We start from the raw sequence: 23,344 nt of genomic DNA on the forward strand, positions 1-23,344 counted from the left end.
CCGCCTGGTACAGTGAAAGAGGAGAACCGATGTGTTAGTCTCACCGTATCATGTTAGTCACAGCCCCAGGAGAACCTAGCTTATTTGCAGTTTACAAAAGAAAAATTTTTGGAGCCGGGCGGTGGTGGCACACGCCTGTAATCCCAGCACTCTGGGAGGCAGAGGCAGGAGGATTTCTGAGTTCAAGGCCAGCCTGGTTTACAGAGTGAGTTCCAGGACAGCCAGGGCTACACAGAGAAACCCTGTCTCGATAAAACCAAAAAGAAAAGAAAAGAAAAGAAAAGAAAAGAAAAAATTTTCACAGAGTCACAGGGTCTTCTGAAATCTGTTACATAAATGGTAGGACAGAGTGTGGAGCCACACTCAGACCTTAAACCCCGCGTTGTTACCTTGTACGGAGTGCCTGACAAACTGGGCAGTCCCAGAAGCCCCAGTCACATCTTCCTTGCTGCCCTTACCTGCCAGCTGGCCTCTGACCTTTTCCAGGTCTCTCTGGGATCCTGAGGCTCCTGCTGCAGGAACTGAGTCTCTTCTACAGCCGAGATGTGAATGGTCTGTGTCTCTTATATGACCTCCTCCAATCACCGTGGCTGCAGGCTCTGCTGAAGGTGAGTGCCTTTCTGAGCTCTGGCTAGCAAGAGCCAGGGTACTGGACCATTCTGGTTGCTGTAAAAGCCTGCCAAAAAGTGTTGGTTTATTTACTTGCTTTTTAAAATAAAACTGCATCTTCTTTATTTTGCATACTTTAATTCGAGAAAAACCTTCATAAAAGTCTATTCAACGCCTCCAACCTTCCTGTCAGGGAGGGGAGGGTTTCCTGTGATGCTGTAAAAGAACTGGGAAGGAGAAAACAGCAGCAGAGAATGTGATGGATCAAGGCCAATCCTGACTACTTGAGGAGCCATTGGAAAAACTGTGCCTAGGTCACAGGGTTTCTGGGGGGAACTCTAAACTGCTTGCACATGAGATGTGCTCTCAGCATCATCAGGAACAGGAATGCTGGACTCCTCCACTGTCACCCATTTTCATCAGTGCCTAGGCCCACTGTGATCATGGGTGGGGTGGATCTCAGGATTCTTAAGAGAGAAGAGAGAAAGGAGGAGCGCAGCTTTAATAGCATAGCCAGCACGTTCGTGACAACCTTACTTTTGTCAGTCCCAGTCACTTGCTGCAGGGTCTCCATAACTGGGTGGTCAGGGTTGATTTCCAAGTGCTGTTTGACCAGGATATAGCCCCTGGTAGAGTTGTCTCATAGTGCCTGAGCCTTCGTGAACTGCTCTGTGTTTGCTCTCTAGCCACTGTGCTCATCACAGTGTAGCAGGATGTCTTAGTCAGGGTTTCTATTCCTGCACAAACATCATGACCCAGAATCAAGTTGGGGAGGAAAGAGTTTTTACTTTTCCACATTGCAGTTCATCACTAAAGGAAGTCAGGACTGGAACTCAAGCAGGTCAGGAAGCGGGAGCTGATGCAGAGGCCATGGAGGGATGTTTCTTACTAGCTTGCTTCTCCTGGCCTGTTCAGACTGCTCTCTTATAGAGCCTAAGAATACCAGTCCAGGGATGTCACCACCCACAAGGCGCCCTCCCACCTTGATCACTAATTGAGAAAATGTCCCATAGCTGGATCTCATGGAGGCACTTCCCCAACTGAAGCTCCTTTCTCTGTGATATAACTGTGAGCCTGTGTCAAGTTGACACACAAAACCAGCCAGTACACAGGGTGAGGACATATGCCTATTAGAGATTGTCACCTTCTCCATCTTCTTCTCCAAGAGCGCCTTCATGATCTTGCAGAGATTCTCAAAACTTGATTTACTGCCCACCACTCCCCCCCCCATACATCCCCCCCATAGCTCCAGAACATCTTTGTTCGATAGTCCAGGCTCTTCCCATCAACAACTAGAGCTGCCAAACTTGTCAAGAGGCTCAAAGACCTCTTCCCCAAGTTCTCAATGAAAGTGAGTTGGCCTCTCATTCTTGGCTCTCACCAGTGATGTAGTAGATGGCTTGCTGTGTCTCCTCATGTCAAGCATACACTCTGTCATGGCAGCCATGTCCTCTCCAGGCTGAGAGGATGTGATCATGCACAGCAGCACAGAGAAGCATCAGTGGTAGGCGGAACCTTCATGGACTCCAAGCTTTAGATTCTTAGAGAATACCCATGAAACTTCTTATAGTTTTCTTCCAGCTTCAAGAACTGGATGACTTTGAAGATTTTGCTCTGCTGGAGTAGTTTCTGGAGATGTTAAAGGACAGGTCTTCAGAATCAACCATGCCATAGATCAAGCTGAAATACTTGGGTATCACCTCATCATGGCTGTCCCACTTGAACACACAAGGGCAAAGTTTAATATCATTCCTTTTATTCTCAAAGAGGTCTAAGGGAGCTAGCCAATGGATAAACAACAACGTCCCAGATTCCAGCTAGCCTACAGAGAAGCGCTCGGCTGCTAAGTGTTTTCTCAGTCATTGTTGAGGCTCTTAAGAATTCCTCATATTCCTCCTGAGTGACAGTATCACTGTTTCTGGTCCAAACAAGCTTGGCCTTGCTCAGTTCTTCTGATCAATCTATTTGTCCTTAGTCATTTTTTATCTTTGCCAGTGATACCCTCGTCACCCGAACCCGAGTCCTCAAGCTTAGGTCTTTTCTCATCGTCTCCATCTTTCCCTCCTCTCTCCTCGGCCTCATCATCACGGATGTCCTTCTCCAGAGGGCAGTGGGTGGCCTGACTGCACGTGCTCCTTCACCAGCCCTTGACTCTGTTCTGTATGGGATCACTTTGGGTGGTACAGCGAGCTCTGTACAGTGCCTGCCTGACACGCACAAAGCCCTTGATAGACCCCATCATGGTAAAACAGGGGTGCTAGTTATTGTTCTATTGCTGTGAAGAGACACCATGATAAAGGCAACTCTTCCAAAGCAGCAAACTGGGCGCTTGCTTACGGTTTTAGAGGGTTAGTCCAGGATCTTCATGATGGGAGATAATAGGTATGTCACTGAGGCAGGAGCTGAGAGTTTTATATCCTGATCCGAAGGCAGTTAGCAGAGAGGGAGACACTGGACATACCATGGGATTTTGAAACCTTAAAGTCCACCCCCGTTACACTTCTCCTCCAACAAGGCCACACCTTCTAATCCTTCCCAAACAATATCACTCCCTAGTGACTAAATTTCAAACATATGAACCTATGAAAGTCCTTCTCACTCAAACCACTTACACGGGTGATTTGGTGGATACCTTTAATTCCAGCATTTAGGAGATTGAGGCAAGAAAATCAGAAGTTCAGGGTCATTTATGGCTACAAGGTCAATTTGAAGACATCCTGAAATAAATGAGACCCTGTCTCCAAAAAAGGGGGGAGAAAAGATGCACACACACACATACACACACACACACACAAGAGGGGCGACAGACAGACACACATACAGAGACAGACAGACACACATACATCCAGAGAGCCAGAGACATTCCCCTGTTCACTTTGGAAGCATTTAGGAATGAAAAACTATGTCTGTTCTTTTCTTTACTGTCTCCAGTTTCTTTCAGAGGTCCCTATGATCACAAATCAGTTATCACAATGGCCACACAATCCTTTGTCCTTAAGGGCAACAACTCTGGACAAATAAGAATGTTTTTATGAGCCGGGCGTGGTGGCACACACCTCTAATCCCAGCACTTGGGAGGCAGAGGCAGGCAAATTTATGAGTTCAAGGCCAGCCTGGTCTACAGAGTGAGTTCCAGGACTACACAGAGAAACCCTGTCTCGGAAAACAAACAAACAAACAAAAAGAAAACATAAAAAGCCACTCCTGCCTAGGTGTGGTGTATATCCCTTTAATCCCAGCACTTGGGAGGCAGAGGCAGGTGCTAACAAAACATCATTCCTCTTTTCAATCAAGAAGTAAAACATCCGCAGTTTTGTTTGGAACTCATAACATTTCCTTATCTTGATAGAATCCTTTTAATTTGATTAAAATTCTTTTTTCTTCTTGTAGCCCTGGATGTCCTGGAACTCACTCTGTAGACCAGGCTGGCTTCGAACTCAGAAATCCACCTGCCTCTGCTTCCCAAGTGCTGGGATAAAAGGCGTGTGCCAGCACTGCCCAGCTTTGATTAAAATTCTGTGCACCATATAAAGTAGATTTTCTGAACAAGTGTTCCTAAGAAAAACCCTTTTGGAATTATTTTTGGGAATGTGAGTGTTTCCTCTAATTAAGCATGAAATATGGTCAGCCTTATGATGTATGCTAATATTATATTCTATAGAATTGAAGTGGTAACATCTTCTGCATGACACATCAATTGTTTTATAGCTTTTGACCCAGAGTCTCATGTTTAGCTCTGGCTGGCCTGGAACTCAGGATGTAGATTATGCCTAGCCTGTGATTGACACCTACACCTCACCCCTTCCAACACCTTCCAGGACCTGGCAGTTTAAACTCTCATTATAAATGCTCCACAGTTCTTTTGCTTAGTGCTCCCTACAGCTGTCAATCAGCACAGATCACTTCCACACACCTGAGTGCCAGCCCTATAGCACAGCAGGAGCCCACTCGTTGCAGACACAGGTGGGATCTTGAATCTCCTTTCTCCATCTGTAAGAGAAATCTGATTCCCCAGGTAGGATGGGGGGCAGGCAGCACTGTGAAGTCAGCAAGCACTGTTTGCTTAGCCCACCTTCATCCAGTACAGAAAAGACCCCCAGGGACAGGGAGGGACTAAGGCGGAATTTGCACCAGTGAATTCGCTCTGGAGAATTGCCTGAGGAAGGAGAACTGAGCAACTTCAAAGACCAGAGCAGAGTGTGCATGAGCATGCCTTGAATACCTGTCTTCTTATTCAGGACCCTTGGTGGGCCGTGAGCCACACAATTTATGCCCTGCAGAGCTGCCCCACGCTGTGTATAGATCCCTGCTGGGGTCAGTCCCAGAAATCTTTCCTTTATTTCCCTCACTTTAAAAAGAGAAATATTTGCATAGTTTTCATTAATGAAATTGTGCCAGGACTGTCCATCTCCTGGTAGCAGCCAGAAGGGACACTTCTGAAGCTCAGGCCTGCCAGCGGGGAGGACACTTCACTCAGCCCAGAGTTACACAGCATCGTTTGTTCAGCTGCCAGCATGGCTACCTGAGGCTGTTTCTGCCTTTGAGAGCTTTTACTTTAAGATGTCACTGGCCACATCCTCCATATCATTTGTGCTTCTCACTCTTCTGCAGGTCTACGACTGCCTCCAGAAGTTTAAAGAGAAGAAGCTAGTTCCTGCTACAACTCATGCACAGATCTTATCCCTCGAGGTAAGGTGGCTCTATCCAGAAGAGCCGCAGAGCCCCTGCTGATGTCCTTTGACCTGTAAGGTTTGTTTAAATGGATGGAAGGTTCTGTTGGGAAACCACAGTCAATGAGCATGCATTTTAATAAAAGTTATCTCCCTTTTTAAAAAAAAAATATTTATTTATTTATTTATTTATTTATCTTATGTGTATGAGTATATGGTAGCTGTCTTCAGACACATCAGAAGAGGGCATCAGATCTCATTACAGATGGTTGTGAGTCATCATGTGGTTGCTGGGAATTGAACTCAGGACCTCTGGAAGAACAGTCAGTGCTCTTAACTGCTGAGTCATCTAGCCAGCCCTTAATAAGAGTTCTTAATTGAACTTAGTATAAAGAAACTTGTCTTCCAAAATTAACACACACACACACACACACACACACACACACACACACACAGACACACACACACAGACACACACACTCACATACACTCACACACACACACACACTCACACACACTCACACACACACACACACACACACTCACACACATCTTCACCTCATGGCCGCTCGCTCTTGCCCCTTTGCGTGTAACTGACCTTAGGTAAGCATGGCGACTGCGGTTGATTCTCTGGTTCCTAACAAAGACCCTGCTTGGATTCCAGACTCTGCTAGCCAGCCTCCTCCTCTTGAACAGAGCATATCCTCAGCATGTCCCTTTAACTCACTCCTCTCTTAGCCTTTCCTGTCTCAGCTAATGACGGGTCTGCACCCTTGTTACAAAGACCACTGGGGTTTGCCACTACCTTGAGCCTTGGCTCTACCTGCTGTGTCAAAGTTTAGTAGCTTAGGAAACATGCCAGGCCCTGTCTGGAGGCAGAAAAAGAAACTGCATCATGTTAGAACATCTACTTGTCAACCTGTGTGCCGCCGCCGACGACTGTGGGAGAAAGATTACGTGCATGTTGTGCGCGTGTGCTGTCCCCCACTCCCCCCAGGCCCGCTGGATTTCCTTAGCAGGCAGCTGTGACCTACCTAAGTGGGTGCTGGGAACCAGATGTGGGGCCTCTAAAAGAGTAGCAAGTTCTCACAACCCTGAGCTGTCTCTCCAGCCCCAGGCAATGAAGATTTTAAGTATTTTATTTTATTTTACATTGGTTTTTAGAAACAGGGTCTCCCCTGTGGGCCAGGGTGCTCTGTGACTCACTTTGTAGCTAAGCTAGCCTCAAACTTGGTGATCCCCACATCTCAGCCTCTCAGGGGCTAGAATTACAGGTGTGAGCTACATGGCTTACAGATATTGAAAATGTATATTTTCCCATCATGCATCAGGTCTTGGAGCTGTTATCCAAAGCCTCCAGTTCCCCTGAGATCCAAGAGCTGAGGGAAGTCCTCCAGGCTCCACACTGCAAGGTAAGCACTTGCTAAAATAGACAAAGTCTTATCAGAGACAGAGTCTGGATAAATGAAAGTGTTAGAAAACACCGTCTCTGGGTATAGATTCTGTTTCTGCACATGAGCAGCCAGCAGGTTTTACCTGAACACGTGGTGCCCACGCGTCATTGACTAATCACTGATCGAGTGTTGCCACAGGTACAAGGAGGCACCCGGAATTTCCCAAGGTGTCTCCTCCTAAGAAGAATTCTGGGTAGCATCCAGGGTAGCATCCGTTTCCAGATAAATAATCTTTGTACTTTGTCTCGTGTAGGGAAGGTTTTGAGTTTTGAGCACAGTGTATGAAATAACTTGGGATATACATATATGCATACGCGCCTTTGTGAGCGTGTGCACAGATGTCTGCAGAGGTCAGAGGAAGGCGTTGGATCCCCTGGCACTGGGGTCATAGAGAATCGTAAACCCCTTGATGTGGGTGCTGGGAACAGACTCCAGGTCCACTGGACTCTGAGTGGCCAGCTCTTTTTTAATCTCTTAATCTCTGTGCCATCTCTCCAGCCCCTAGAAGAGATTACTGTACACTTTTTAACCTCTATAGTCCATCCATATTTTTTTAATTTATTGAATATCATCTTCATTTATATTGCCAATGGTAAAATCTTTCCCCATTTCCCCCCTCCCCACGACCCCAACCCCTCCTCCCACCCCTGCCTCCACGTATATGCCTCTCCACCTGACCCACTCCCACCTCCCCCCCTTGGTTTCCCTTTGTTGGGGCCTCTACTGAGCCTTCATCTGACCAAGGACCACTCCTCCCACGAATGCCGACTTCCATCTATATTTTAACCTTTGTGTTTCCTTGTGTGTGTGTGTATATATATATATATATATATAAAAGGGACAATGACTAACTATCCCTATCTCATAAAGTGACTGTGACTGAATTTGCTGAGTGTGGGTGTTTGTGGTTATATGTCTTCTACAGTATCGAGCCACCATCTTTGAGAGGCACGTGTGCTGCATGTGACCTTTGCCCCCTCCCCCTTCTGTTCCTAGGCCTTGCTGAGTGCCCATGATACAGTGGCTCAGAAAGACTTCGAACCCCTTCTTCCCCCGCTGCCAGACAATATCCCTGACAGTGAAGAAGCAATGAGGATTGTTTGTCTGGTGAAAAACCAACAGCCCCTGGTAAGGAAATCATTTCATCTTTTGTTTACGGTTATGCCGGGGTTCATTGTGATGTAAGTTACAGCTAATAGGGACTTGAATGGCAATTTCGTCTCAGTCACACAGAGAGTGGAATGACGGCATGACAGCTGTATAACTTTGCCTGTGTTTCAAACTCACTCATAATGTTCTCAAAGGCTTCTGAGCAAAGGCTTCTGTTTAGTGTCTTCCTTTTATGAGAAGATAAGATAAAAACTCTTTTTGGTGAAATTCGACATCTGTATTATGTATTTTATTTGGCCTCTATGGACTTTACTCAGTTCTAATACACTGGCCTTCATTCTTCTCGTCTACTAATAGAAGGCAGGAAAGAATTTATTGATGCTCTATTATGTTCTGTCTCCAGGGGGCAACCATCAAGCGTCACGAGGTAACAGGGGATATCCTGGTGGCCAGGGTCATCCATGGTGGACTGGTGGAGAGGAGTGGTAAGCTGGGGCAGCGAGGTGTAAGGGAGGCAGGAAGCATGGAGGGAGTCCGCAACGTTCTCCCCGGAGCAGAGACGTTCCTTTCTCCACGTAGGCCAGGGCCTTCAGATGCTCCTGCCTGGCTAAGGCAGTCAAGAAACAAGAACAATGGTGTCAAGGGATGCCAGCATCCTCGCCAGACAGGCCCTGCATGCTTGGCTCCGGGACAGGGGATGCATTCTTGTTAACACTGTCCAGGTTGCCCAGCAAAGCAAGCATTGCCATGACATTTTACAGAGGAAGGACCCAGCCTCTTCTCTCTTCATCATGAGCACCCCCCCACTGTGCTCCACCCTCCACGCACATCTCCCTTTTGCCTCTGTGCTCCCCACGGCCTCCTGGCCCCTGTGTGTGGCACCCTGACATCCATTGGAAAATCCTGGGGAGTCTCTCACCGCAAGTCCCCCCAGGCCTGCTTTCCTCTTTCTGCCTTTGGCTCTTCCCTGATGGGTCACCCTCCCCCTGATTTTTCTCCAGATGTTCATCCTGCTGTTGGCTCAGCTCTTTGAAACCTCCCGTCTCTCCTGTATTTCTCAAGGCTTTTAAGAATGCCAACACACAGTAATCATACGTATTAACAAGCTTCAGTGTGAAAATACAATTCATGTATACAAACGTAATAACAGATCAAGATATTTGCTTTTCTTTCTTTTTGAAATTGAAAATATTTTTTCCATACAGTGTATTCTGATTACGGTTCCCTCATCTTCTCCCAGATCCTCCCCACCTCTGCACTCAGTCAAGTCCATGCATTTTTATATCTCTTTAGAAAACAAACAGGCAAATAAAGAAAATAAACCAGAATAATTTTAAAAAAAAAGGAAAAGCATAAGACGCATATACAAACAAAACTCATAAAACAAGATTGGAGAGTATCGGTGGGCGTGGCAGGGAAAAGTATTGGTGGGTGTGGTGGGGGAAGAGTATTAGTGGGCATGGCTCCTGCTTTGTTCTGGGCGTGAGGTACGCACACAGCTTATTTTTGAAATGCCTTGGCTACCTCAAAGGCTGGGCACTCCTAAACCTTCCCCTACTACCCCAGGCCCAATTGGGGACACGGCCAATGGCCACTTACCCGAATTCTTACATGGCTTGTGGGCACTCTCCTGCAGCTCTAAATCTCTTCTGTCTCCCACTGCATCCTGGCGACCCTGTCTCTGCCCCCTGCATCTTAGCCGGTATAACCTACGGCTTCGCCCCGTCTCCTTTGCCCAGTCATTGGCTGCTGCCATCTTTATTGATCAATCAAAAACTAACTGGGGACAAGGACCTTTAGACTCGGGAAACACAGATTCCCAACTGAACTGAAGCATTAGAACCAATCTCCAACATCCCACCTTTTCTGTCCAAACTAAAAATAAAACAAAACCAAATAAAACCCTCTTCTTTCAGGTATAAATTGAGTACAACCATAGCAATTATGTAAATCACAGGGTATAACATACAATTAGCATCCAGTCCATCATATTTGTCAGTTAGATAAAGTACTCTACCATCATTCCTAACTTAAAGAGTTTATGATTCTATATCTGAATTGTTTGATTTTAGCCTGTAATACCATCTGAAAACCATGTTTTCAACTGTCTACCATATCTTTCAATGCTAAGCAACTTAAGTTTGCTTGTGAGACTACAAGTAGTATTCAACCCCGTCAGAAATCTGAGAACGAATTAAATATTACCTGAGTATATAGGAAGCACCAAACATAGCTCCTAAAACTAAAAACAATAGTAGTGACAGCTGACTGCCTGGACTGTCTCTATTCCATATCACATTGGAGCATCTGCTTCAGCCTTCTGGCCCAGACATCGTTAGAGTTCTTCTGGCCAGTATTTTGGTTCCATTTTACAACACCAGAGTAGCAAAACAAACAAATCACTCTTGGCGTTGGCAAAGAGGTAGAAAATACAGTGTTCACAGACAGTTACGGTGGTATAAACAGGTCTTTTTTTTTTTTTAATTTAAAAGTTTCAAACATGTTTGGGGTCAAGAGCTAGTGGTCATTGGAATAGCGGCCTCAGTTTTATTTCTTTGGACCCTTCCTCTGTTGTGTTCTTGTTACACAGGGTTGCTGTACGCTGGAGACAAACTGGTGGAGGTTAATGGTGTTTCAGTGGAGGGCCTGGACCCTGAGCAAGTGATCCACATTCTGGTAACTGCCTTACTTCTGCTCTTCGTTAGTGATACAGCGGCACGCAGTGCCCCGGTGTGTGTGCTGTCTATCGTGTGGTGTGTGTGCTGTCTATCGTGTGGTGTGTGTGCTGTCTATCGTGTGGTGTGTGTGCTGTCTATCGTGTGGTGTGTGTGCTGTCTATCATGTGGTGTGTGTGCTGTCTATCGTGTGGTGTGTGTGCTGTCTATCGTGTGGTGTGTGTTGTCTATCGTGTGCTGTGTGCTGTCTATCATGTGGTGTGTGTGCTGTCTATCGTGTGGTGTGTGTGCTGTCTATCGTGTGGTGTGTGTTGTCTATCGTGTGGTGTGTGCTGTCTATCGTGTGGTGTGTGCTGTCTATCGTGTGGTGTGTGCTGTCTATCGTGTGGTGTGTGCTGTCTATCGTGTGGTGTGTGTGCTGTCTATCGTGTGGTGTGTACTGTCTATCGTATGGTGTGTGTGCTGTCTATCGTGTGGTGTGTGCTGTCTATCGTGTGGTGTGTGTGCTGTCTATCGTGTGGTGTGTGTGCTGTCTATCATGTGGTGTGTGTGCTGTCTATCGTGTGGTGTGTGTGCTGTCTATCGTGTGGTGTGTGTTGTCTATCGTGGTGTGTGTGCTGTCTATCGTGTGGTGTGTGCTGTCTATCGTGTGGTGTGTGTGCTGTCTATCGTGTGGTGTGTGTTGTCTATCGTGTGGTGTGTGCTGTCGATCGTGTGGTGTGTGTGCTGTCTATCGTGTGGTGTGTGTGCTGTCTATCGTGTGGTGTGTGCTGTCTATCGTGTAGTGTGTGCTGTCTATCGTGTGGTGTGTGCTGTGCTGTCTATCGTGTGGTGTGTGTGCTGTCTATAGTGTGGTGTGTGTTGTCTATCGTGGTGTGTGTGCTGTCTATCGTGTGGTGTGTGCTGTCTATCGTGTGGTGTGTGTGCTGTCTATCGTGTGGTGTGTGTTGTCTATTGTGTGGTGTGTGCTGTCGATCGTGTGGTGTGTGTGCTGTCTATCGTGTGGTGTGTGTGCTGTCTATCGTGTGGTGTGTGCTGTCTATCGTGTAGTGTGTGCTGTCTATCGTGTGGTGTGTGCTGTGCTGTCTATCGTGTGGTGTGTGTGCTGTCTATCGTGTGGTGTGTACTGTCTATCGTATGGTGTGTGTGCTGTCTATCGTGTGGTGTGTGCTGTCTATCGTGTGGTGTGTGTGCTGTCTATCGTGTGGTGTGTGTGCTGTCTATCGTGTGGTGTGTGTGCTGTCTATCATGTGGTGTGTGTGCTCTCTATTGTGTGGTGTGTGCTGTCTATCGTGTGGTGTGTGTGCTGTCTATCGTGTGGTGTGTGTGCTGTCTATCGTGTGGTGTGTGTGCTCTCTATTGTGTGGTGTGTGCTGTCTATCGTGTGGTGTGTGTGCTGTCTATCGGGTGGTGTGTGCTGTCTATCATGTGGTGTGTGTGCTGTCTATCATGTGGTGTGTGTGCTGTCTATCGTGTGGTGTGTGCTGTCTATCGTGTGGTGTGTGTGCTGTCTATCGTGTGGTGTGTGTGCTGTCTATCGTGTGGTGGTCCTCCCAGCAGCTTTTCATGCCCAGCCCCAGACTTGGTTTGCAGCTATGGAACCCACCCACCAAGCCTCCTGTTTAACTTCAGAAGTTCTGGCCCAGGCTGGGGAACATCCCTTCCCAAGCGTCTCCTTGAGGATCAGCAGTTCCCCTACACACACACACACACACACACACACACACACACACACACTCATTCACACACACACTCTCTCACACACACATACACTCTCTCTCTCACACACACACTCTCTCACACACACTCTCACTTACACACATACACTCTCACACACACATTCACATACACTCACACACACTCACTCACACACACTCTCTCTCACACACTCTCTCACACACACACACTCTCACACTCATTCACATACACTCACACACACACTCTCTCTCACACACACAACTTACACACTCACACACACTCATTCACATACACTTACATACACTCACACACTCACACACTCTCACTCTCACACACTCACACACTCACTCACACACACTCACACACCCATACCCACACCCACACTCACTCACACACGTACACTCACTTACACATTCACACACTCACACACACTCACATACTCACACATGCTCACTCACACATACACACATGCACACACACTCACACACACATTCACTCACATACACACACACTCATACATTCACTCACATACACACATACTCACTCACACATTTACTCACAAACACACTCACATTCACTCACATACTCACACACACACTCACTCACACATTCACTCACATACACACACACTCACTCCCACATTCACTCACATACTCACACACACACTCACTCCCACATATACACACACGTCCCTCATGTCCCTCATCACTTGTGCTCAGTGGAAAACTGAGCTGGGCACTCTTATTCTGTCTGGACACATTGAGATGTTACCCTGTCTAATGCACTGTAGAGTCCACACTTCTCCGCTCTTCCTCTTTACCGTCCTCTAGGCTATGTCTTGTGGCACGATCATGTTCAAGGTGATTCCGGTCTCTGCCCCGCCTGTGAGCAGCCAGAAGATGGTAAGATCACACAACAGTGTGGTGTGTAGCACTCCTAGCCACTAGACTGTTTTGGACAAGGGTTCAGTACTCAGGATGCTTCTCAATGCTGGTGGTCTGAAATGCAGAGTGGCTGAAGGAACACAACACAGAAGGGCCACCATAACATTAAGAGGCTGCATCAAAAATAGTGAGCATCTGGACACAAATATTTCTACACTAAGTGATTCTGTTCTGCAGCACACTTTAACATGCTGTAATGAGGGGTTTCATTGTGACATTTTCATACATACATATGTATAATGATTTTGATCATAGTCTATCCATCACATTACCCTCTCGTGTTCTACTCCCTTTAATCTTCTTTATTTTCCAACTAGCCCCATTTCTGCTTTCATATGCGTGTCTATGCACGCACATATGTGCATGAGTATGGATGTGTGGGTGTTATGTGAACATGAGTGTATGCTTATGTATGTGTGTGTGTATGTGCATATGTATGTGTACACGTGTGCATGTGTGTGCCAGTGTGTATGTGTGTGTGTTCATGCGTGCATGTGTGTGTGTGTGCGCACACACGTGCACGTGCATGTGTGTGCCAGTGTGTATGTATGAATGGGATCCATCAATGTCATTAACAGGAACACTGAAGCAAATGTCTCAATCTTCCCATCAGCCATTGACTGTTTTTAAATCCTGAGTGGGGAGGAATGGGCCCCTAGGAGCCCCCCTCACAGGGCGCTGACCTGCCCAGTCATGTAGGCAATCACAGTGGCCATGAGTCAAGTGTAACAGCTACATCATGCCTGTAAGTCAGTGTGCACACCGCCCCTCCTACTCCTGCCAGCTCCTACATTATCTCTGCCTCTTCCTCTCCAGTGTTCTCCGAGCTTTGGAGAGGATAATGCAGGGATCCCATTTATGCCTACTCCTTCAATACTCATCATTCTCAGTACTCTGACTACTGAGGGTCTTCACAGTAACTGCTGCCCAAAGCAAAAAGGAACTCCCGTGGCCAGCCGACAGCATCACAAATCTATAGATCCTGGGAAAGCAATCTGACAGACACATCATACTCATCTAGCAAAACATCATCAGTAGCTTCCCCCTAGGGCCTGCGGCCTCTTCAGCCACAGGCTGTTCAACTGTGTTTGCAGTAGAATGTGAACTCTCTTTATGGAGTGAGCATCACATCACATATTTAAAGTGGTTGGTTATGGCCATAACAGACTTGCCCCTGTTGCTCCTAAGAGCTCGCTTTGCTTGCTTGCTTGCTTGCTTGGTATTACTACATACAGGTCCACAGGTTAGTAAAGCTGTTGATACAGTTCTTCCCCAGCAGCCTTCTTAGCACCGTCTAGTGCTAACCAGCAGGCAGGAAGCTTCCAGCCTTGTGCCGGCCTGATTTCTCTCTGCCCTGTGACAGGGCTGCCTGAAGGATGAGGAGGCTTAAAGGGTGGGGGTATAGGGGTTAGGTGAGAATATAGGTGAGTTAGGTGAGTGTGGCTAGGCAGCGTGGGGAAGGTGTCCAGGCGGGCCCTTGCCTGGGCACCTCTGCCCCTAAGGGACCACACACACACAGACATGGTATAGAATAGAGTTTATTCAGAATAGGGGATGGGAGTTAGTGGGAGAGAGAGAGAGAGAGAGAGAGAGAGAGAGAGAGAGAGAGAGAGAGAGAGAGAGAGAGGAGGGAGAGAGAGAGAGAGTGGAGGCCGGCCATGACCACATGGGGGGGGGGAAGAGCCCCAGGGGCAGAGAGGTGAGAGTATGTGGGAGAGCGGAGAGCAAAGAGGGAGAGGAGGAGCAAGTAGCCCCTCTTATAGTGGGCCAGATCTCTGGGGTGGGGCATACCTGGCTATTGCCAGGTAGGTGTGGGGTGGAGCTTACACAAAACCCCAACACTGCCCACAGCAACCCTCCCCCTCCAGCATTTGGTTTAGAAGAACAACTCTCTTTTACCGTAAGGGAGGACGAGAAAGATGGGAGCAGCAGCAGAGGAGTGAGGGCGACGGTTTTAAGTTGAGGTGGTTCTGGACAAGCGTTCTTCTGAGAGTACGCTGTGGACTTGATGCCAGGTTTATGTTCGTGCCATGATTGATTACTGGCCCCAAGAGGATCCTGACATCCCCTGCATGGATGCTGGATTGCCTTTCCTGAAAGGGGACATTCTACAGATTGTGGACCAGAATGATGACCTCTGGTGGCAGGCCCGGAAAATCTCAGACCTTGCTATCTGCGCTGGGCTAATCCCTTCTAATCACCTTCTGAAGAGGTAAGAGAAGCCAGGGTGCTCATTAGGCAGTGCTTGGAACATGTGACAAAGACACAAGCAGATGGAGGAACGAACATAAACACCCTGGTTTATAAACCAAAGTGTCAACTTACTGATAGACTTTCAGCTTCTTAAACACTAAGGGGACCAGAATAGTTATATCAGCTAGGTAGAAAAGTGCTTGTGAGACTAAATTAAACTTAAATATTTCTATGGTCTGAGTATGTTGACCCAACCCCCCAGTGAAATGTAACTCCCAGAGCAATAGTATTAAAAGGCCTTTAGGAATTGATGAGGACAGGAGAATCCATGGATTACAGCAGCAGCAGATTATTGGTATTGTGAAGGGAGGTATTGGTGGGAAACAGAAGTAAGACATTGAAATCCTGGAAAGATCGCAGCCCTTGGCAGTGCACGGCCCTGGGTGTGGCAGTGGGGCAGGATAGCAGATGAAGGAGGAATCAAAGTCTGTCGGATAAGAGGTGAAAACGTTAGAAGGGACATTTGCCTGCTTAATAAAACCACCCAGAATTATAGCTAGAACTGAGAACATGTCAACTGCTGTGAAGAATGGGGCTCGATATCCCAAGTGGGGGACTCTTAAAGGAAAGGAAGAGTGTCCTGGAAATACTGGGGGGAACTCAGGACAGTCACTGTCCCAGGCTCAGTGGAATAGAGTCCTGGAGCCAGATGACTGTGTCCCATCTTTGCATCTCTTCTGAAATGCACTTCCCCAGAGCCACAGCCCCAAGAGAGCCCACACTTTAAGAGTCAGTCAATCTTTGCTTTCTTTCTGCCTAGGAAGCAGCGGGAATTCTGGTGGTCTCAGCCGTACCAGCCTCACACCTGCCTCAAATCCACCCGATGTGAATGTGCGTACGTGAGTGTGTGCAGAGACCTTGAACTCAGCGTGCACATCGAGATGGTGTTTCCGTCTCTCAGGCTGGCATCCTGTCCGAGAGAGGGGCTTAAATATTCTACTTGTCCCACAATAATCTCCTCCACAACCAGCCATCAGAAATCCTCCTATAGGCATTCATTTCCTTTTCCATTAGCATTTCTACTGCTGTAATAAACACCATGACCAAAAGAACTCAGCCAGGGAAGGGCTGATTTTGCGTATACTTCCATATCACCGTCCATCATGGGAGAAGTCAGGCAGGAACCTGGGGCAGGTGCTGAAGCGTAGGAGGAATGCTGTGTGCTGGTTGGCTCCTGTGGCTGGTCAGTGTGCTTTCCTACGCTGCGGGAGCACCAGCCTAGGGATGGCACTACCCACCGTGAGCTGGACCCTTCTACATCAGTCCTCAGTCATGATGATACCCCAGTGCGTGCCAATCCGATGGAGGCGTTTTCTCAATTAAACGTTCCTCCTTTCGGATCTGTTTAGGTTTATGCCAAGTTGACAGGAACCAACCAGCACAGAAGTTAAATACATCCTTGGGTTAAAGACTGCTTAAGTCATTCCCCTCCCAAATTCAAGTCCTCCAGGACCCTCCCCGGCAGCTCTTGTGTGTGGTATCTGGACAGATGTCTGTGCCTATACAGTTGCATAATCTTCATTTGTGTCCTTTCTTTTTTTAATGTTAAGATTTATTTTCTTTTTGTTATTTGTGTGTGTGTGTGTGGGGGGGGGATAGGGGGGTTTTGCCTGCACGTCTATACCATCTCTCCAGCCACTATTTCTTCTTCTTCTTCTTCTTCTTCTTCTTCTTCTTCTTCTTCTTCTTCTTCTTCTTCTTCTTCTTCTTCTTCTTCTTCTTCTTCTTCCTCTCTCTTTCTCTTCCTCTCTCTCTCTCTCTCTGTCTCTCTCTCTCTCTCTCTCTTACACACACACACACACACACACACACACACACGAGATTGAACCAAGGGCTTGGTGCCTGCTAAGAAAGAACTCTCCCTCTGGGCTCTGTCCTCAGCTCCAGTCCTGGGATTTTTTTGACTAAATATGAGACTGTTGCCATTTTAAGGAATTCACCATGATCGTTATACAGTGCTCTTCAAATGGTAGGAGGGGGGATCAGGAAGGGGTCTGTGGCCTTAGGTGCTCGTGAGCTACTTATGGCTTTATAAAGTTGCTGATACTCAAGACAGTGGCTGAAGGAGAGTGGCAGACATCGGAAGCCAACTGGAGCCTGCTGAGGGGAACCTTCAGAAATGGCCCCCTGTCAGGCCCTGTAGGGGTGAAGGCAGGGCAGAGAGGGGCACATGGAGACAGAATGGAGACAGAAAGGGCACAGGGGAGGCTCTGTGTGGACCACAGACAGCATCACCAGCGTCACAGAGCTGCAAGCGGCACGCTCTCCTGTTTATTATTTCCCATTTTTTCCAAGCCAAAGATCATTTTCCTTAATGACCACAAATAGTTTTTGTTGCTGTTGGTTGTTTGCTTTTTGTTTTTGACAGTGTCTCATGTAGCCCAAGCTGGCCTAGTGACTGAAGATGACTTTAACTCTTGATCCCCCTGCCTCCACTTCCCATGTGTTGGGTTATACCACTACTCTCAGCTCTCAGAGACATTTTCAAAAGACAGCATCCATGCAGTGCCCTCTCCCTGACGCTGTGCTCTTGCTCAGTTATGGATACACGTCTGCCTGGTTCCCTGATGTTGTGTTATCTCTCAGTGACGGACACACGTCTGCCTGGTTCCAGCAACAGTTGTAATACCACCTTTTCTCTCTTAACTTTTCTTCAGAAGCATTTTCACATCATAATTGTCCTAGTAATATTTTATTTTGAAAAAAATAATTGACCAATATAGATGGAAAGAACCCTTTAGTTCACTTTCCAGGTTTTATTTATCAAAGGTTCATGGAGATGCTATTGGTCTGGAGTGGCCGGGGGTTGACATGACATCTGCCTGTGTGCTTTAAGTATGATGGATGTTAGGTAGTTTTGAAAGTCCACATAGATAGTTGTTTGTCAGGCCCTGTTAGCATTGGCACACAGCCCTGAATCTTGGCACCCGGGGCTGGAGCTGTTGACTCAGCAGACCGCCATCTTCAGGAGGTGCTTCTAATGGGCAGCACCATGCCCCCACACTCTAAGATTTTCTCTTTTAGCTGTCATGCATGATGCTATGGTAATAATATTTCGTCTCTTTTTGCTGTTTAAATCTTCTTGTGTGGAAACGGGAGACATGGACAGATTACTAGTGAAGAGGAATCAATCAAGTTTTTGAAAGTTCCACTGCTGAGTTAGATTATGTATGACGAGCAGAGTTGTTTACCGTAATGCATTTACTGTCATCCCTGTTTCATGCCCTGTGCCCTCCTACCCCACCTTTCCTGCTCCCCCCACCCTCCCTCCTAGATTTGAGTTCCTAAGACAATACCGCCCTAACTCGGACTTGAGAAGAACATGACTAATACAGAGCGTGCTGAGAAGGCAGGTGGTGTGTTTGCCAGAAGCAAGTTGTTCCCCATTTCCAGCCATTCTAGAACATACATTCATTTCTGAAGGGCGGTCACTAGGCAGCTCCATGAATTCCCAGAACACCGATTGTAATGTTGGTGCTTTGTTCGTCTTGTTCTAAGTTAATCTGAATGACACAGAACGTGACCTACTGTTTCTCTCTCTCCCTGTTGCCAGCACTGTCTATGGAAGAAGGTAAGGATTGGGAATCAGGATGACACCCTTATCTCCAAGTACTCCTAGGAATTTCCTCTAATTCTCAAAAGTAATTTCTCTGCTCAGCTATGTGAAGCTATTTCTATGTGTCTGGTAGTGTGTATCACAAGAAGGGTATTTATTCTGATTCATAGCTCTAGAGTCTGACAGAGCATAGGGTAAGACCTCGGTGGAGTTAAGTTCAGCAGGGCTTCGTATCAAGGGTTTATACAAATCTCATGACATTGTAAGGAAATTCTTCTTCTTATCATCTTGTGTATAAAAAATTGAGGTTCTGGAAAAGGAATGGTTGCCTAAAATTAAAAGCAGGTAATCTAGAGATTCAAGCATCCTCCGGGAGGGCCTCAGTTGGAGGCTAAGTGGGACCTTCAGGGATTTCTTTTCCATTTGTTTATGTTCAGCCATGTGCACATTGATACTGTGTATCTGTCAGGCAGTCAGTCAGTCAGTCAGTCAGTCAGTCAGTCAGTCAGCCTGTCTGTCTTCTATCTCCCTCTCCTGTCTCTCTCTTTCTCTTTTATATCTGTCTCTCTCCTCAGCTGCAATGAGGGAAGTGACTTTTGCCTTTGACCAAGGACAAGTCTCTGTATTAAGTGTTTTCCACGGCAAGAGGTTCCTCTAGTCAGGATGGAAATCCGTGTTAGCCTTAGGGTACAAATGTATATATTTAGAAGTCAGTTTGGCCATGTATCAATAGTAAATGATGCCCTAGGACCTATGACACCCAAGCCATCGATTTTGGTCCAGGTTGTCAGTATCAGTTTTGCATTTCTTTCCATGGATCAGGCTTCAAATCCAATCAAAAAGCAATTGTCTAACCCCAAACAGTCGTGCTCCTGTCTCTCCATTGAAGCCGGGTTGCCATCTTGTCAGTACCGCAGTATCCAGGATCCACCCTGGGCAGCGCTGCTGATGCGCGGTGCTGCAGGCTGCACACCTCGACTGGCACTGTGGGCATGAGCCAGGGATGCTTAAGCAGGAGCGTGTTGTGTTACCCTGTTCATACGTGCATGTTTCTCTGAGGCAGTAGAATCTGTCTTCTCGCTCCAAGTGAGCAATAGTCCTAAGAGTCATACTGAAAGGTAGTCTGAGTTTTGTCAACAGGGTTTTGTGTGTGATATGGGGTCATCTTAAGCCCCCTGTCTATGTTCTTTTGTAGAAGACAGCATGAAGATTGATGAGAAGTGTGTGGAAGCAGGTAACAGTTCCTCCTGACCGAGTCACCTCCAGAAGTCACATGAGGCACCTCAGCTCTAGATGACCAGAGGTGTCAGGGGCCACAAGCCCTCCCTCTGGAGGGCGTGTAAAATGAGTCCAGCCTGTGTACCTTTATTGTGGTTCCACACTTGGAAGGAGAAGCAAAGCTGGAGGTGTCTCCAGGGTTTCCCTCTCAGAAATTACCTCAGGACAGAGATAAGCAGGATTTCAGGTGGGACAGCCGGAAGTGTCCATGCTCTCTGTGGAACAACGAAGAGTGTGAGACCTAATACTTAACATGCACAGTATAGTTTTGCTGTTACACGTAATGATTCTAGTGCAGGCAGATAGTAATGGAGAAATAAATAAGACATTTTTTATTTTTATATCTAATGGGTTTTGTGAGTTCTAAAGAGATTTTTCTCAAATGTAGCAGTGATACAAAGCCTGGCCCAGGAACCACTAGGTTCTACGAGGAAGCCGGTTGCAGAGGCATTGGTCTGATAGGTGGATTTGTTTGTCCTTTGAGGCTGGCCTGGTACTCACTACATAGTCTAGGCTGGCTTCTAATGCTCAGCAGTCCTCATGGCCCGGTCTCCTGAGCGCAGGGATCATAAGAAGAGCCACCAGGACAAGCTCTGCCAGGTAACTTTGTCATGACATGTGGCCTAGTGCAGTGTTGCGATATGAAAGATTCATCTGTATATTTCTCAGAACAGTTGCAGAATAACGTGGATTCTTTTTAAAAACCAGGTTCCACCATCTGTTTTTAAAAAATTAGTTCATTTCTTTTTTACATTTTAAATTAAAGTTCCATTAATACATACATCGACATAGCTCAAACCCCACAAAGCATATTCAGATGGAAGTTCCTCTTCCTGTGTTTCCCTCTTCAATTTCCCTTTTAAAAAATGATGATTATGATGATGTAGTTTGTGTTTGTATGTGTGTGTGTGTATATGTGCTTACAGACATGCACACATATTAGGTATAGGGGGCCACACATGCCACCGTGAATGTGTGGAGTCAGGATAACTTTTAGAGTTAGTTTTCTCCTCCCAGCTTTAACTGGGTTCCAGGGTTCAAACTCAGGTTGTTATGCTTGCGCAAGCAAGTTCTTCCACCTGTCAGCCATCTCATGGCCTCAGCTACCAGTTTCTGTAGTTCCCTTCAAGCGTACTCTTTGAAGATGAGAACAACGGCATGCGTTCTTCTCCCTGCCCCACCCCCAACCTTTTATCCAAACATGTATGCTCATCCTTTGACAGTGCACAGCTCTTCTCTGGTGGCCTCCTGCCTCTGAGTATATTGAAAACGATTCTGTCCTAGGTGAAGAGCATCTCTGTGGTTTTGGTTTTGTTTTCTTAACAGCTTACTAGGTTTCCGTGAGATGCACTGTTACGATGACTAGCTTTATAAATATGTATTCCAGTGATGTGAGTGCCTTTAGCAGGGGCTGTGCCTGGTGTAAGGATGCCTGATGGGTCACACTACTGTGTGTTATGTCCATACAAATGATAGTTTTGTCATCTTTAATTCCATTTTCAAAATATAACAAGAGGTGCAGACAAGGTGGATCAACTGGTGAAGTTGCTTGCTGCGTATCCTCTGAGCTCCACATGTCATGGCGTGTGCATGCTTGCATATTCTTTCTCTCCTTCTCTCCTTTCTCCCTCTTCCTTCTCCATCTCCCTCTTCCTCTCACATATAATGCTAAGTAACTGTTCTAAGTTTTTCAGGATAAGAAAAGTTGTTTTAACTACTGAGGGAGTTGATTTAGCCCATCTCTCTCATTCCCTTGAACAAGCCAGCCATTCATGAATCCATCCTCCTTGCTGCTGGCTGGGAGACCTAACACCACTGCCACACTGATGGCCTTTGGAGCAGTCCCCTGTGCCACAACCAATGGTCTGGGGAGTTTCTTGTGGTAGTCCACTTTTTAAAAAAAGATTTACTTATTATATATATATGAATATACTGTAGCTGCCTTCAGACACACTAGAAGAGGGCATCAGATCACATTACAGATGGTTGTGAGCTGCATGTGGATGCTGGGATTTGAACTCAGGATCTCTGGAAGAGCAGTCAGTGCTCTTAACCGCTGAGCCACCTCTCCAGCCCATGTTCCATTTTTTTTTTATTTATTCTCTTCTCTCTATTTATTTAATACCCTGCTGTATCCCTCTTGGTAATCACAGCCCATCTATCAAATGCTAGTCATCTCATTTAAGATGTATGCATGCCACAGAGCTAACACTGCCTTGATCTTGATCTAATGTAAACATTTTAAAGGCAGTGTATGGGCAGAATCACGAACTAGGCTTGCACTGCTAAAATATAGACTTGGTGTAGACAGTCAAGTAATGATAATTTTGCTTTTTACCTCCACTGAAAACTACAGATGAAGAAACATTTGAATCTGGTAAGTCAAAAAATACATATTTAGTACCAAATTTTAAATATATTTTCCATGTTTTCGTATAATTGAAACATATTTAGAGATATATCAAAGTGATTGTTAAATGAGACAGTAAAATAATAAGACTCTAAACCTTGTGAGATGACAGGTTCCCTCGCTTCATGGCAGTAGCCTTTACTTCCTGTGCATGTCCCCAAATATGCTGTGGGTTTCAGATATGGACCAACGCTGTATTTATTTTTGAGCTACTATAAATTCCCATTAACCAGCCACTTCTCTTAGGACCAGGGATGTCTGGAGGTGGGGTGGGCATTTGGATTCCTGTGGGGGCAGTGCTTGATAGTTTCCTATATTAAGAGTAGTAGCATCCTTTAACTGGTAGGATTAGGAATGTCAGAGTCCTGAGGAGAATACAACCAGCTTGCACTATGAAGGGGTGTTGCTTGACCAGTGGTTTTCAGTCTTTGGAGGTTTTATATCAGATAACCTGCATATCAGATATTTACATTACGATTCATAACAGTAGCTAAAATTACAGTTAGGAAGTAGCAGTGAAATAATGTTTATGGTTGGGATCACCACAACACGAACTGTATTGAAGAGTCTCAGCATTAGGAAGTTTGAAAACCACATATGTTCCTCCTGGGCAGCAATAGTGAAGATTAAATAGGTAGCTCTTCAATACATGATAGTGATGTAAACTCTATAAGCCATATGTGTAGA

At 46.3% G+C, this 23,344-nt stretch overlaps 1 protein-coding gene across 1 annotated transcript in view; it reads left to right on the plus strand.

The window, feature by feature from the left end:
- Window positions 1–23,344, plus strand: part of Mpp4 (MAGUK p55 scaffold protein 4) — a 40,764-nt gene that overhangs the window by 812 nt on the left and 16,608 nt on the right. Inside the window, exons 2-13 of the mRNA XM_052193395.1 lie at window positions 487–608; window positions 5,221–5,298; window positions 6,611–6,691; window positions 7,730–7,861; window positions 8,247–8,328; window positions 10,434–10,519; window positions 13,047–13,118; window positions 15,176–15,372; window positions 16,174–16,238; window positions 18,967–18,984; window positions 20,165–20,203; window positions 22,604–22,624. Of these exons, the coding sequence (XP_052049355.1) occupies window positions 487–608; window positions 5,221–5,298; window positions 6,611–6,691; window positions 7,730–7,861; window positions 8,247–8,328; window positions 10,434–10,519; window positions 13,047–13,118; window positions 15,176–15,372; window positions 16,174–16,238; window positions 18,967–18,984; window positions 20,165–20,203; window positions 22,604–22,624 (993 nt within the window). The remainder of the gene's footprint in view (window positions 1–486; window positions 609–5,220; window positions 5,299–6,610; window positions 6,692–7,729; window positions 7,862–8,246; window positions 8,329–10,433; window positions 10,520–13,046; window positions 13,119–15,175; window positions 15,373–16,173; window positions 16,239–18,966; window positions 18,985–20,164; window positions 20,204–22,603; window positions 22,625–23,344) is intronic.

Source organism: Apodemus sylvaticus, chromosome 9 (genome assembly GCF_947179515.1).
Source record: "Apodemus sylvaticus chromosome 9, mApoSyl1.1, whole genome shotgun sequence".
In the NCBI taxonomy this organism is placed as follows: Eukaryota; Metazoa; Chordata; class Mammalia; order Rodentia; family Muridae; genus Apodemus; species Apodemus sylvaticus.